General features: G+C 36.7%; 2 protein-coding genes across 2 annotated transcripts in view; one reads left to right on the top strand and one right to left on the bottom strand.

The window, feature by feature from the left end:
- LOC128231765 (metal cation symporter ZIP14-like) overlaps nucleotides 1-16,236 on the top strand; it is a 23,530-nt gene extending 7,294 nt beyond the window's left edge. The window contains exons 2-9 of the mRNA XM_052944945.1: nucleotides 6,610-6,995; nucleotides 9,053-9,215; nucleotides 9,472-9,641; nucleotides 10,184-10,312; nucleotides 10,517-10,735; nucleotides 11,165-11,378; nucleotides 11,960-12,147; nucleotides 12,377-16,236. Of these exons, the coding sequence (XP_052800905.1) occupies nucleotides 6,726-6,995; nucleotides 9,053-9,215; nucleotides 9,472-9,641; nucleotides 10,184-10,312; nucleotides 10,517-10,735; nucleotides 11,165-11,378; nucleotides 11,960-12,147; nucleotides 12,377-12,541 (1,518 nt within the window). The 5' untranslated portion in view covers nucleotides 6,610-6,725 and the 3' untranslated portion in view covers nucleotides 12,542-16,236. The remainder of the gene's footprint in view (nucleotides 1-6,609; nucleotides 6,996-9,052; nucleotides 9,216-9,471; nucleotides 9,642-10,183; nucleotides 10,313-10,516; nucleotides 10,736-11,164; nucleotides 11,379-11,959; nucleotides 12,148-12,376) is intronic.
- On the bottom strand, nucleotides 1,931-2,981 carry LOC128230914 (spidroin-1-like). The gene is made up of 2 exons (XM_052943340.1): nucleotides 2,937-2,981; nucleotides 1,931-2,398 (listed from the first exon to the last, which is right to left on the bottom strand). Exons 1-2 carry the CDS (start codon nucleotides 2,979-2,981, stop codon nucleotides 1,931-1,933), a joined length of 513 nt encoding a protein of 170 aa, XP_052799300.1.

Genomic DNA, 16,236 nt, shown 5'->3' with positions numbered 1-16,236 from the left:
AAAGGTCAAAGGTCAAGGTTACCTTCAGGTAAAAAATGTTATGTTGGCAGTGACCTTAAGCTTAAAAATGGTTTCTGCTCAATAACTAAAGAAAGCTTGTACCCAGGAACTTCATAGTTGTTCATGACTAGTAGATGACTCCTATTGATTTTGAGATCAGTAGGTCAATGGTCAAGGTCACCGTGACCTTGAGGTGAAGAAACTGTTTCCGCTCAATAACTAGAGAACGCTTGCAACCAGGAATTTCATACTTGGTATGCTAGTTGGTCATGACTAGAAGATGACCCATATTGATTTTGAGATCACTAGGTCAAAGGTCAAGGTTGCCATGACCTTGAAGTGAAGAAAAAGTTTCCGCTCAATAACTAAAGATCCTTTGGTTTCAGGAACTTCATACTTGGTAAGCTAGTTGTTCATGACTAGAAGATGACCCCTATTGATTTTCAGATCAAAAGGTCAAAGGTCAAGGTTACCTTCAGGTAAAAAATGATACGTTGGCGGTGACCTTAAGCTTAAAAATGGTTTCTGCTCAATAACTTAAGAACGCTTGTACCCAGGAACTTCATTCTTGGTACGCTAGTCGGTCATGACTAGTAGATGACCCCTATTGATTTTGAGATCAGTAGGTCAAAGGTCAAGGTTGCCATGACCTTGAGTTGAAGAAATGGTTACCGCTCAGTAACTAAAGAACACTTGCACCCAAGAACTTAATACTTGGTATGCAAGTTGGTTATGTAGATGATCCCTATTGATGTTGTGATCAGTAGGTAAAAGGTCATGGTCACGATGACTGTGAGCTGAAAAATGGTTTCCGATCAATAATTGAATAACGCTTGCGCCCAGGAACTTCATACAATGCAAACTTCGTTTACATTTTCCATGATTAATCAACAACACTTTCTTCTCTTCACTATTTAATATAATCGAATAAACCAAACTTCACTGTTGGTTTGTCTCCAGTCCAAAGTTACAAATTTCATGTCCATCATTTATTTTTTCTCAGCTACGACCACACAATAGGGGAGACAAACGCTTTTTCAAAAAAGCAATTTCTAGTTTAAAATGTTTTATATTCTATATTTATTGATTTAAAGTCAGTTAATCATGGACAAGTAAGTCAACTATTACCATTAGGCAATAATATCTTAAATTGAAAGCATTTCAAAGAAAACATAAAAATTGGGCTGGAACTTTGTTAAATTTTAACAACGTTCTTAACGTAAGCGTTGTTTACTTTGAAATCTTTACTCCTCTGGAAGCTAAATAGCTACACTTGTGATCTGCAGTATTTCTAAAAAGATTTGAGACTTCAGCTGTATTTGTTTAATTTAAATACATGTATCTATATTTCATCAAGTCATTCATGTTGAAGTGTGAACAACGATCTTGTTAATTACATTTTTAACTTTAACAGAGGTCTAAACAATCAAATGAATATTATCAAAATATTAAATTAAGTGACAATAATTACAGGATTTTCCGTAGCAGTGCTCCAGCTTCGTGTAGGCCGAAATAGCTTTTAGGAAAACCCTGGTGCCCTTTTCAGCTTCCTGTTGCCCTTTTCAAGCCCCTGCTGCTTTTTTCTAGCCCCCCCACTGCTTTTTGAAGCCCCCCTGCTGCCTTTTTCCAGTCCTTGCTGCCTTTTTGGGCCCCCAACTGCCTTTTTCTAGTTGCCTTTTTCCATCCCCAAACTGCCTTTTTCCATCCCACAACTGCCTTTTTCCAGCCGCCTGTTGCCTTTTTCCATCCCACAACTGCCTTTTTCCAGTCCCCTGTTGCCTTTTTCCATCCCACAACTGTCTTTTTCCAGCCGCCTTTTGCCTTTTTCCATCCCACAACTGCCTTTTTCCAGCCGCCTGTTGCCTTTTTCCATCCCACAACTGCCTTTTTCCAGTCCCCTGTTGCCTTTTTCCATTCCCAACTGCCTTTTTCAAGCCTGCAACTGCCTTTTTCCAGCCCCACTGCTGCCCTCTTCCAGCCTCCCCACTGCCTTTTTCCTGCCCCCCTCCTGCTCTTCCAGCCCCCTGCTGCTCTCTTCCAGCCTCCCAACTGCCTTTTTGCAGCCCCCTCCAGCCCTTTTCCAGCCCCCTGCTGCCCTTTTCAAGCCACCTGCTGCCCTTTCCCAGCCCCCTGCTGCCCTTTTCAAGCCCCCTGCTGCCATTTTCAAGCCCCCTGCTGCCATTTTCAGCCCACTGCTGCCCTTTTCAAGCCCCTCCTGCCCTTTTCCAGCCCCCTGCTGTCCTTTTCCAGTCCCCTCCTGCCCTTTTCCAGATAGCTGCCCTTTTCCAGCACACTGCTGCCTTTTTCCAGCCCCCTTCTGACTTTCCAGCCCCCTGCTGCCCTTTTCCAGCCCCCTGCTGCCCTTTTCCAGCCCCCCTGCTGCCTTTTTGCTACTTTCCTTTTGTTGCAATTTTATACAACCTGGTTTCTTTTACTGTTTTGAAATTTATTTGATATTGATTGGACATATTGATGAGTCAATTTTTAGATTATTACAAAAATAATGAATGTACATAATTTTGACTCTAAAGTAAAGATAACAGCTAAGATTTCCATAAGAAACTAAAAGTAGTTACAACACATACACTTTATATATTGCTGCATTAACATTGGCCCTTGCAAGTTTCTCATTAAGGTTGATTCAATGTGCGTCTGAAGTGCACTTTCTCAGCTAGGACCCTGTCCTTTTCAAATCCTGGCTTGAGCACTGCCTAGAATGTTTATTCTGCGGGTCCTTGGACACTCATGGTTGACAAGGAGTTGGTCTTGAGAAGTAGTTCAATAGGGTTCAAAATATCAATTTATTTAGGGAACTCCAGAGATGCATATTACATGTAAGTCAAAAATGACTGTCCATAAAACAAAAGGCAGTCAGAAACTCGTGTTTTCTAGGTCAGGGATTTGATCATTTCATTGAATGAAACATTGTAACCCACCTGTTTATTTTGTGTTGAGTTTGAAAATTTATGCCTGTTAATCATGTTTTGAAAATATTTAAATTATTCAAAACTAAAAGGTTTTGATAAAGTTGGTTTCAAGTGTGAGATTGAATAATATTCAATAAAACATTGTTGACAAAACATAGCAGCCTCATTAATTTTGTGTATATATTATAATACTAATATTTGTGTAAGATACAATGAAAGCTTACTGAAATAGTGAAGTATAATTAAAACAAGATAGGATATTGATTTAAAACATTAAGGTTAACTTGGGTTTAGCAGGGTTCTCAATAAGTTTTGGTTGAACCGTCTCAAATAGTAAAGTAAACGACCAGCTTCTTACTTATTTTACTGAAAATTCATTTAGTTTTCCATATTTGAACCGGCCCTATTACCATTTGAACCGTCCATTTTGGCCGGCAGCCGGTTCTTATTTGAGAACACTGGTTTAGTTTATTGACTGATAACTTAATGTGAACTTCTGTAGCCGAACCAACAGCATGTTATTTGTACCACACGTTTAAATTGTAGCAGTGAACTTCATTTGTAGATGTGAAGGTTTTTTTAAGGCTCAGGTCAGTCACACAAAGTTAACTATTTTGTTTATCTTCAATCAGTTCTGTTAATTCGAGGGGTGAATGCGAAAAGGTTCTAAGTGACATTAAATAAAGAAGCAGATAGAACCTTTTTGCTTTCACTCTTTGTTGGTGATAAAAGGAAGAATATTTTGCTTAAAAGTCTATTTGTGTATACATGTGTCTGTTACTCTAGTACAAATGAATGAGGTTTTCTTATTTGTGTTTTACAGTTGGAATGCCTTTTGTTCTTACTTGATGCTCTGTGCATATCAGGTATCAAAAACAAGAACAGAACAATACCAAGTTTGTGTATATTATAAACAATTTACGCAATGAAATAAATAAACAATGACCCTTGATAGTTAATTGTATCTTATGAATATATACATGGCGGTCACAGTCAGTCATAGAGTATGGCTTATAAATAGAAAGATAACTGTATGAAAATGACATTTGAGCAGTTTATGTTATTAAAGTGCACTCTCACAGATTTACCGTTTTGGAACTTTTTGTATATTTTTTTCTTGGAATGAGCCAATTTTTGGATTAATTTCTGCAAACCAGTGATAATTTTATTAAAGGGGCTGTACTCGGTATGATAAGATACAGGTAGCGAAAAAAAAAGAAAGTTGTCAAAAACTGACATAAACTTGGCATCGATGTGTACAATGCATTGAAACTTACTAACTGAAGTACCACATAGTTTACAATTTATTTCAGTTTAGCAGTTATTTCGTATTTTTCCATTAAAAAAGATTACTGGGTATTTCTACCAGGTAGAATTCATTTCTTATGCGTGATTGGCTAGTCAGTGTTATCACGTGATATTACAGAGGTAGGTGTATAGCTCAATTATGTCACCCAATTAGAGTAAGCCGTCGTAGCTCAGTCGATACGATGCTGGACTGCAATTTTGGCGACACAGGGACACAGGTTCGAACCCGGTTTCCGACACAATTTTTGTTTACATTTTGGTACTTTTATTTACAAATATGATGTCAAAGCGTAACACATTCTATTAGATAATTGTCCTGAGATTCGTTACAGAAAAAAACTTTTTTTGGTGCCAATCTGGTGTACAGTCCCTTTAAGACTGCTGACAAAAGATAAGATCACAGATTTTTATATTTCCATTCGAAATTTAATGTTTCATGACAACAAGCATTACTAACAGTTTAAGAAAAGTGCATAAAACATAATTTTTTATGCCCCCGAAGGTGGGCATATTAAAATCGCACCGTCCGTCTGTCCATCCGTCCGTCCGTCCGTGTGTCCGGCTCAATAACTCGAGTCCGGCCTGTAACTTTCCCTTGTATGGACAGATTTTAAAATAACTTGCCACATGTGTTCCACATACCAAGACGACGTGTCGCGTGCAAGACCCGTGTCCATACCTCTAAGGTCAAGGTCACACTTAGGTGTTTATTCACAATGGAGTGCTGCATATAAGGACATAGAGTATAGGTTGTCGTGTCTGGGCTGCAACTTTTCCTTGTATGGACAGATTTTAAAATAACTTGCCACATGTGTTCCACATACAAATACGATGTGTTGCGTGCAAGACCCGTGTCCCTACCTCTAAGGTCAAGGTCACACTTAGTATTTATTCACAATGGAGTGCTGCATATAAGGACATAGAGTATAGGTTGTCGTGTCCGGTCGGTAACTTTCCCTTGTATGCACAGATTTTAAAATAACTTGCCACATGTGTTCCACATACCAAGACAATGTGTCGCGTGCAAGACCCGTGTCCCTACCTCTAAGGTCAAGGTCACACTTAGGTGTTTATTCACAACGGAGTGTTGCATATAAGGACATAGAGTATAGGTTGTCGTGTCCGGGCTGTAACTTTCCCTTGTATGGACAGATTTTAAAATAACTTGCCACATGTGTTCCACATACCAAGACGACGTGTCGCATGCAAGACCCGTGTCCCTACCTCTAGGGTCAAGGTCACACTTAGGTGTTTATTCACAATGGAATGCTGCATATATAAGGACATAGATTATAAGTTGTCGTGTCCGGGCTGTAACTTTATCTTGTATGGACAGATTTAAAAATGACTTGCCACTTGTGTCAGACATACCAAGACGACGTGTCGGGTGCAAAACCCATGTCCCTACCTCTAAGTTCAAGGTCACACTAAGTGTTTATTCACAATGGAATGCTGCTTATAAGGACATAACAGTGTAGGTTGTCAAGTATGGGTGGTATTTTTTATGTTTAGAGGCAATTTAAAATAACTTGCCATATGTATTTGACACGTAAAGGCAAGATCAACTTTTCATGTACTGACCTTGTTCATAGGTCAATGTCACATTCGGGGGCATTCGTCACATACTGTGACAGCTCTTGTTTAACATTAATATGATTATCAGCAATCTGATATTTTGTCAGTAGTCTTATATAATATGTCACTACTTTCCATGCATTTTCACATAAATTGGCTCGTTCCGAGACAAAATATAAAAGTGTTGTCAAAACGTTCAATTTTTTTGTGAGAGTGCAGATTTAATATCGGTTTTCTTATCAAATGTATTTATATGCATACAATTGTGTGAATCAATATCTTATTTGGTCAATAATGAACAATATCAAATTATAGTTTATGAACTACATTTTAGTATGCAAATTGGTGAAACTAAACAAATTGTTTTTATTTAATACAATAACTTTGAAAAGACTGCAATTTGTTTTGCTTAGTTTGCTTGTCCTTACAAGGAAATAAAGGGAGCAAATCAAGACATTGGCCTGTTGGAGGCTGTGAAAGGAAAGTCTGGATCATATAGATACTTCTGATGACATTTATTGTTCAATTTATGTCTAGGTTTATCACTCTAGCGTTAGGCTTGCTGTCATTCTTTCAAGGTGTTCAGTATCCGTTATATACTGTCATTGTAACAGGTGACCAACGACTGAACTGTCTGTGATTATTTCCACCTTGCACTCTGCTTTGTGTTACCATTTCAAACAAAGATTAATTGTTCACTGTCATAATAATTCATTCATGCCTAATAAGTGTTTTATGTCAGGTTTTATTATTGATGTGATCCTTGAGTGTAGGTAATTTATTCTGTATGTCTTTCTAGGTCTGACGGTCAAGCCATCAGGTTGCTGTTAACTTCTTGACCATTGTGAGGTCAACTAACTCCAGAGTGGTTCTTGCCTGCTGTGGGGTAACAGTAGAGTGAAAAGCGAAAATAAAATGGCTATGAAGGGTTGTTATGTGATGTTTGCACTGTGTGCAGTGCTTGTGCAAGTCAAGTCTGTGCAGTATGACCTGGATGTAGTGAGGAGCGCATTTTTGTCCAACATCCAGTCCATGCTGGGATCTGGGGGAGAGATTACCCTGACTGACCTGCAGACATTCTTCAGCAAGCACCAGATCCAGCTAGTGAACTCGACCGTGTCTGAGTGCTTCATGCAATCCAATGGCACTAACCCAGAGTTGAATGAGAAATGTCTGCTGGAAAAGGTATGGGGACACTTAGAATTTAGAACAAAAGTGAAAATTAGCTTTTGGTCATGTCACATCAAGGACTCGACAGATTCAGCATATATTTCTCACAGAGGACCCGACAGACGCAAACTTGCCTCACCAAGGACCGACAGATTAAGCATACTTGTCTCAACGAGGACTTGACAGATTAAGCATACTTATCTCACCAAGGACTGACAGATTAAACATACTTGTCTCCCTGAAACCCGACAGATTAAGCATACTTGTCTCCCTGAAACCCGACAGATTAAGCATACTTGTCTCACCAAGAACTAGACAGATTAAGCATACTTGTCTCACCAAGGACTAGACAGATTAAGCATACTTGTCTCACCAAAGACTAGACAGATTAAGCATACTTGTCTCACCAAAGACTAGACAGATTAAGCACACTTGTCTCACCAAGGACTAGACAGATTAAGCACACTTGTCTCACCAAGGACTCATACTTGTCTCACCAAGGACTAGACAGATTAAGCACACTTGTCTCACCAAGGACTAGACAGATTAAGCACACTTGTCTCACCAAGGACTAGACAGATTAAGCACACTTGTCTCACCAAGGACTAGACAGATTAAGCACACTTGTCTCACCAAGGACTAGACAGATTAAGCACACTTGTCTCACCAAAGACTAGACAGATTAAGCATACTTGTCTCACCAAAGACTAGACAGATTAAGCATACTTGTCTCACCAAGGACTAGACAGATTAAGCACACTTGTCTCACCAAGGACTAGACAGATTAAGCACACTTGTCTCACCAAGGACTAGACAGATTAAGCACACTTGTCTCACAAAGGACTAGACAGATTAAGCACACTTGTCTCACCAAGGACTAGACAGATTAAGCATACTTGTCTCACCAAGGACTAGACAGATTAAGCACACTTGTCTCACAAAGGACTTGACAGATTAAGCCTTTTTGTCTCACAAAGGACTTGACAGATTAAGCCTTTTTGTCTCACAAAGGACTAGACAGATTAAGCACACTTGTCTCACCAAGGACTAGACAGATTAAGCACACTTGTCTCACCAAGGACTAGACAGATTAAGCACACTTGTCTCACCATGGACCCGACAGATTAAGCATGTACTGGTTCACGGAGACTTTCTAAAATATTAAAAGTTTGATATTTATTCTTCAAGGTTTTAAGTACATTGTACTTATATAGTTTGTTATGAAAATAATTATATGGTATCAGGGCATATAATTATATTTATTTTCACCATTAAGTGAGGTTTCGGAAGCAGCATAATCAGCTATCAAATTCTTTATACTTAACTCTGATTTTTAAGTGTAAAAATTTTGTTTACCGGTAATCTCTCACCACAGCATACTAAACAAACACTTTTCTGTGTTTTGATCGATACCTGTACACCTTAAAGTGTCTGGACATGATGTCACTCATTATTGATTGTTTAATGAAATTTACAAGGCCTTTACTTTAAACAAAGGAAGTTATTATGTTACAGCATGTACCATATATATGTAAAAATGTTGTCTGTAGAAAAACTGAGTCAGTTTTGTTAAAGAAAAAACAATAGCGTCTTGTGATTAAATGTTGACAGACATACCTGTTTAGACTGTTAGTCATTATATTGCAACTGAAATAATGATTAATCTTTATACAACTGGTATCAAACCAGGCAATATTTGGATTTGTTTTTATCTTTAATATTGTTGTTGTCTTTCTTTTCCTATTCTATTTCTGTTCATTGTTACATACAATGTGAAATTATCATGTTATCATTCTGACATACATATGTGACGATATTCAATATATTTATGTCCTATAAAATTAATCCATAATTTTTAATATATTAAATTTAAATTAAATCTAATTACAAAGTAGCACTGCCCTTGTCTCTGAATTGCAGTGCCATAGTCCTCTGGATGTGTATGATCTGTCCTGGCTGGACAGTGGTCAGTCAAAGGCGGAACTGACCACATTGATCACTATTCTGCTCCAAATCTTTGAGAATGTAATGTACAAGTATATTAGTTACATGTGTTTTCTTTGTTGTTGCAGTGCCTGAGCCCAACAGACGTGTATGAGCTATCTGGACTAGGCCGTGGACAGTCAAAGGCGGAGCTATCCACATTGACCACTGTCCTTCTCAACCTTCTTGAGCAGGGAGACTGTGTGCTTCACCACACACCACAACACCACCCACTCACATCATCTGTAGAGGGTATAATTTCTATTTATTAATTCATTTCAAATTGCCAATGCAGCCAGCCTGAAAAAACACACCAAAATATCCAGTATCTTTAATTGTTGACAAAACATTGCATCCTAGCCTACTTTTCAATAACTTTTATACATAATGTATCTGAAATAATTTTTATTCCTCATAAGTCAACTGCAGTACCATACATGGTATTCATACACCATGATCACATTTGTTTTGGACGATTTTATAATACCCTTATCCCACACTATTCCAGCATGGGGCTATGGCATCCTGTGTACCACCCTTATCAATGTGTGTTCGCTTGGCGGCCTGATTGCTCTGCCCTTCATACATGGGGATTTGTACAAGAAAGTGTTGCTCTTTATGGTCGCCTTGGCTGTCGGAACCCTTGCAGGCAGCAGCCTTCTCTTCCTAATACCAGAGGTAAATGTCTATGCACTAGCAAATAACAGTTGGGCCACAAGTTACACACCCACTCAAATCCTGGTGTATTGTATGTATGTCTAGGCCACATAACTGTTTTTACCATTTGAAAATGGCCAAAGGCAACATTCCGATTGCCAATAAAACTTGTAAACTTGTTTATTATATAATCATTGATTTTGTGATATGAAATGACAACAGATACTTTCGATTATTATGCTGTATATATGGTCCTTATAATGATACAATTAAACAAGGTTTTTAAGACAAATAAAAATGAATGAATCTTGACCAATCATGTTTTTCCGTAGAATCTAAAAAAATGAAATTCATTAAATTTCTATCATTACTGATTCTGCGAAATATACTTCTGATTATAGATATTGAAGTGTTGCTACAATTAGTGATACATTGATGACGCCTGAATATTGTCTTACATGAAGGCTTAATTTTCAGAGTTAGGGCAAACAAAGTGTACACACATCTTTACTTTTAAAACATTGAGAAATGTTACCATAAGGCATTTACTGTGTTGTATGTAGGCCCTTGAGTTGACTGAGCAGGAGCTGGATGAACACAGCTATGTGTGGAAGTGTACAGTGGTCATCTTCGGCATTCTCGCTTTCTTCAACATTGAACGCCTTCTCAAGATGATCACAGAATACAGGGAGGTTAGTTGAATCAGTGTTGTACACATGCAAATTTAGAATCATTATTCAAATAACTGTTCCACACGGCCAGATTATGCTGAAATACTTTAATGGTACTTAAATTTGGGCTCTCTGCCCATTTAATATTGAATTAAATATGTTTTTTAGAGTCTAAATAATCCGAAGAAAAAAACCATAACTGTCAGCTCGTTATATCTGTTTCAGAAAAAGAGTGACCCACCAGGTCGACCCCGCACCACAAGTACTTCAATGGACTTCTCCTCGTTCCACCAGACGAGGCCGCAACCAGAGTACAAGAACGTTGAGGGCCTGCCCAAGATCTCCCCTTGTGGTAACAGTGATACCTCTAGTGACTCTCTTGCAGATGCAGACAAGGACGAGAATAATGTATCTGAGGACAGGAAATATGAAACTGAGTTTCGGGTAGGTGCAGTGTTCATGGGCTCTAGCTTGCATACATTTGTACAATACCTCTAGGGCTGAAATTGAACAAAATGGATCTGCTATGTCACTGAAACATTTCACCTTGTCCGGTTAGTAAAAAGGTAAATGAACTAGCTTTTCATCATTGCCTAAGGGGCTTAAAATTTGTACTGGGCTTTATGTGAGTTCATTCGATGGTCATCTATCTATCTCCAAGTCAATTCATTAAAAAGTCACATTATGACACTTAGTGTGAAAGGATTATTTCTTAGGGGAAAATATGTTATTTTCACTGCTTTTAATTGCATGTTATATTTGTTTCATTAAAGCATACAGGTTATTTATCATAAAGTATGTAAAAGCAACTAAACATGTTGAGTGTTCATTGAGATAATTTTATGTTTGAATAAATGGACTCCTAATTTTCAGTCTAATGGTGAATCAGGTCAGTTGGTACCTCACCACCACCATCACCACCACCCACGCAAACCAGTGGCTCCTGTAGCCTGGATGATCATATTTGGGGATGGCATTCACAACTTCATCGACGGGGTCTCAATAGGAGCTGCATTCACGGAGAGCATACTGGCGGGCGTGTCTGTGTCCGTGGCTATTTTGTGTGAAGAGCTGCCTCATGAGTTAGGTACGCCAATGAATGTGTATTTGTTGGTGCTAATGCCTTAAGGTACCAAGTGGCATACTAAGTGACATTAATATATGTAAGGTTTCAGTACCATCTTTCAATAACCCATGATTTGATGTAAAATTTCATGTACAGGACACTGCTATTAATCTTGCTTAACCTTGCCCCACTGGGTAGTTGAATTAGCTTTATATTTAAGAATTCAGCCTTATGACGATTATTCCAATCCCCACATATTTCAATGCATATACGATGTCAGATAACAATTTCATTAAACTGTTGCTGAAGAATTCAGAAGTATAATACAGCGTAAATTGTTTGATTAATTACTTGATTTCATGTGATAGTTTAAAGAAGTTGAATATTTTAATGTTATACCTAAGGCTGAATCATATTTAAACTGACATAAGTAAAAGTTAAAATTAAACATTTATATCCCATAGTCATTCCTCAAGAAATTGTATAACATTTAGACCAATGCTTTGATAAAAGAGTAATCTTAAGGATATATTGATAAAAGGACTGTTTTTATATGATTGTATAATGTAAAGGTTGATGGTATCATTTTCTGTATTTACCAGGTGACTTTGCTGTGTTGCTGAATGCCGGCATGCGACTGAAGAAGGCTGTACTGTACAACTTCCTGTCTGCGTGCATGTGCTACCTGGGCCTCATTGTGGGCATCTTCCTCGGAGAAAACATGGCCGCCCACACGTGGGTGTTTGCCTTTGCTGGGGGCATGTTCCTCTATATATCACTGGTGGATATGGTGAGTGCGTTATTGCAATAAAGCTTCATTTCACACATCATAAAGATTTTTTTAGTATAAGTATAGTTATTCAGAAGATATTGTGTTCATTAGTAAATTATTTGAAATGACAAATGCTCGACTAAGAAATCATGGAATTATTTGCTTTAAAAATAAAAAATAAAATACACCTTAATCACGCTGCCAATATTGGTTATGAGTTCGCGCAATGTTTGCCTTTCATTTCCAGATGCCGGAGATGAACAGTGCGGGTGAACTTGAAGATAACAAGCACATGAGTCACCTGACAATATTTCTGCTGCAGAATATAGGCATGATCACAGGATTCAGCATCATGCTTCTCATGGCCATATATGGCGGGAACATAGAGAGTGCCATCAAGGGTCACTCTTGACGGGCATTACTATGATTTCTTTTTCACCCTTCATGTTAGTACCAAGTGTTTGATAGAGAAGTGTAAGATGTTTGCATGTATTCGAATGATTTCGAGTGAAGTATTTCGGGTGCAATCTTGTTGCAACCCTAAAATGTGAAGGCCAGAAATTTTGAACTTCATGGCAGACAAGATGGATTACTTTGTCTGTGTTGTCTTTGCTACCTGTGTTGTTGTGGGTGTCCTATTTGTTTCTAATGAATCACTTCTGAACAACAAATGTATGGTCTTCAAACTTGGTATGCATATTATTCAGACATGGTCAGTAGATGACCTCTACTGATTTTGGGTTCAAGGTTGACCTTTACTAGAAAAATGACAGGCGCTTCCACCAGGCAATATTCAAGTTAAGTTATTAATTTGTTTGTTTGTTCGTTCTTATGTTCATTTATTCATTTATTCATTCATCGAGGACTAGCAATGCTCTTTCCATTTATATTATCAGTTGATAAGGTAACTTTATCATTGTGCAGTTAGAATCTGGATGTTACTTATACATTCCAGACATTTTGTAAATAGATGTAATTATTTGCTTATTTTGTATTTATGCATGAAGGTAGTTTTGATCTCGTTTGGGATATTGATTGAAGATTGGTTATATATGTTAATACCGATTGAGTACATGCAACTCTGTTAATGAATACTGTATGTGCAAGCCAACAGTTGTTTTGTATACTTAAATTACTAGTACATACATGTGCATTTAAGGCACTTAATGTCTTAGGGATATAGAAAGAATAAGACAATAATTTTGATTTGGTTTGTTAGTTGCTCAATATTCTGTTGTGGGTTAATGCTATAAAATAGCAACACTATTAAAATAATACATTGTTTTGAAACGTTATGAAATTAAGGTAGCAAGACTGTATGTTAATACTGTTACAACTTGCTGTATGTATTGACATTAACGGAATGACTGTATGTTAATACTGTTACAACTTGCTGTATGTATTGACATTAACGGGATGACTGTATGTTAATACTGTTACAACTTGCTGTATGTATTGACATTAGGGTAGCATGTCTGTATGTTAATACTGTTACAACTTGCTGTATGTATTGACATTAACGGAATGACTGTATGTTAATACTGTTACAACTTGCTGTATGTATTGACATTAACGGAATGACTGTATGTTAATACTGTTACAACTTGCTGTATGTATTGACATTAACGGGATGACTGTTTGTTAATACTGTTACAACTTGCTGTATGTATTGACATTAACGGAATGACTGTATGTTAATACTGTTACAACTTGCTGTATGTATTGACATTAACGGGATGACTGTATGTTAATACTGTTACAACTTGCTGTATGTATTGACATTAACGGGATGACTGTATGTTAATACTGTTACAACTTGCTGTATGTATTGACATTAACGGAATGACTGTATGTTAATACTGTTACAACTTGCTGTATGTATTGACATTAACGGGATGTCTGTATATTAATACTGTTACAACTTGCTGTATGTATTGACATTCTTGCTGTATGTATTGACATTAACGGGATGACTGTATGTTAATACTGTTACAACTTGCTGTATGTATTGACATTCTTGCTGTATATATTGATATTAAGGTAGCGTGACTGTATGAAAATACTGTTACAAATGCATGTATTGACATTAGGGTAGAATTTTATGTAATCATTGTGTCTAAGGTTCTTCTAAATGTATCCTGACAGTTGTGTTTGTTTCTCTCTGTGTTTATCATTACCACATTACAGCTCTTTTGAGGTAGATAATACAGAAAAAACATCATAGCTATACATACAATGTTCTTTAATAGTCTTCATGTGTCCATGTTTGTTTTTTCATTGTAGCATCAGTACAACAAATTCTATGATTATTTCTCACTTACGATTATTGCATCGTTGAAAACTTACCCATGATTTATCTAACTTATCCATGATAAACTTACATGTACATTAAACCATATATATTTTACAATAAGCAATACTCTTTAGTCTTACTTATTTATGAGCTTTGATCAAATGCATAGTAAGAATGCAAAAAAAATGTCATGAGAATTGGTGCTGTTTAAATGCTGTCTGATTTATTTTTTGAACAATTTCAGGAAGTGATGTTGAAGTGTTTGTAATCACTTTGTTGTTTTATCCTTGTTCAATTAACCTTTGGAAAGTACACATTTGTGATATTCTGTGTTATTTATGAAATGTTGTTTCTCCGGTTTGTATAATGTTAAAAGTGTTTAAGTACAATCATGTTTTTTCTTGTTGGAACTATATTTTAAAATTGTTATTAAATATACATGTTGTTTTAATATGAGTCATGTTTATGTCTTAAATGGTTTATAAATATCATGGTAAACTGGCCCTTCTACACTTGACAAGTTAAAAATGATCATTTAGCCATTGACAATATCATTTTTATGACATTTTACAGGAAGCATCAAAACATACCTTGAAATACATGCACATTATGAAATTCACAAGTTTTTGTGTTTAATCTATTGGTATTTGACATTTGAATTCACCAGTGAAAGTTTTACAATTTTGCAAGTTTCACACATAATACTCAGTGTTAACTTTTTAAACAAGATATTTTCTAGCCCTTTCCCGTGATCTCCCCACTGGCACCTGCTGTATGGTATGTGCAATATGTCCAACCTTCGCATTATGTGACACACTTCAAACGCTGACATCTTTCATTTCATGAAAATGTTTGAGGTCCCCATTGGCCTAGTTTTAGTCAAAATTCATGTTTGTACTGTTATGACACGTTCTTGAGTTCAGTGAAAGCACATTTAGTGTTGTTGTTTTTAGAAACTTACAAGATGTAATGTTTTCATACATGAATTATTTTACATGTCAATGTATACAGTGAATATACTTTTCGTTTTAAAACAGTTTGTGTATATTATTGTAACTAATAACTTGATTATGAACTATACATGTAATGGTTAAGGCCTGTTATTTATATTTAGTTTATTAACCATTAACTGATAACAACCATGACCTTTAAGTTACAAATTTCTTGATTTGAGAACATACGAACGTTTTCATTTTTATTTTTTTTTAGCATAACTGATGTACATTTTATAGAATAAGAATCTGCCATAATGGTTTTGACCTGACACAATTCTAGTATAACTTTTGTTATCTTTGTTTCATCCTTTCACAGCTAGCATTGCGTAAGGAATGAATCTCTGATATAAATCTCCAAGACATTCACTATTTGGTGTGCTTTTAAGAGGAAAAACATCACAGTATTGTTAAAGCCTTGGTTATGTCATCACTGTGCAAACACCTTATCCACAAGTAAAACCTTTCAAATTCAGATGAAACTTAGTACATACGTTAGTACTGGTAATATGCTTCCATGATGCAAGACCCATAACTCTGGCTTTCATAATTGCCATTTGTAAAGGTTGTAGTTTATTTGCAAGTTTTAATGATTTATGCAATGCTCCATTTTAAAACTGTTTAGGGTAGACTCCGGCTTAGGCTTATCAGTATTAGTGATGCAATATTGTAGTGAGGCTCTCTGTATGCATTTAAACATGCCGTATATTTCTTGTTAAAACCTTGTCTTCAGATTGTTACGTATGTCTCATATTATGATGTGGTTTGCAATGTAGACATTGCTACCAAACGTGTGAAATGAAAATAAAAGTGGACCACTTA

The sequence above is a fragment of the Mya arenaria genome, chromosome 4, assembly GCF_026914265.1.
Source record: "Mya arenaria isolate MELC-2E11 chromosome 4, ASM2691426v1".
Taxonomy (NCBI): domain Eukaryota; kingdom Metazoa; phylum Mollusca; class Bivalvia; order Myida; family Myidae; genus Mya; species Mya arenaria.
The sequence above is the reverse complement of the archived record's forward strand: the minus strand, read 5'-3'. Positions and strand labels throughout refer to the sequence as shown.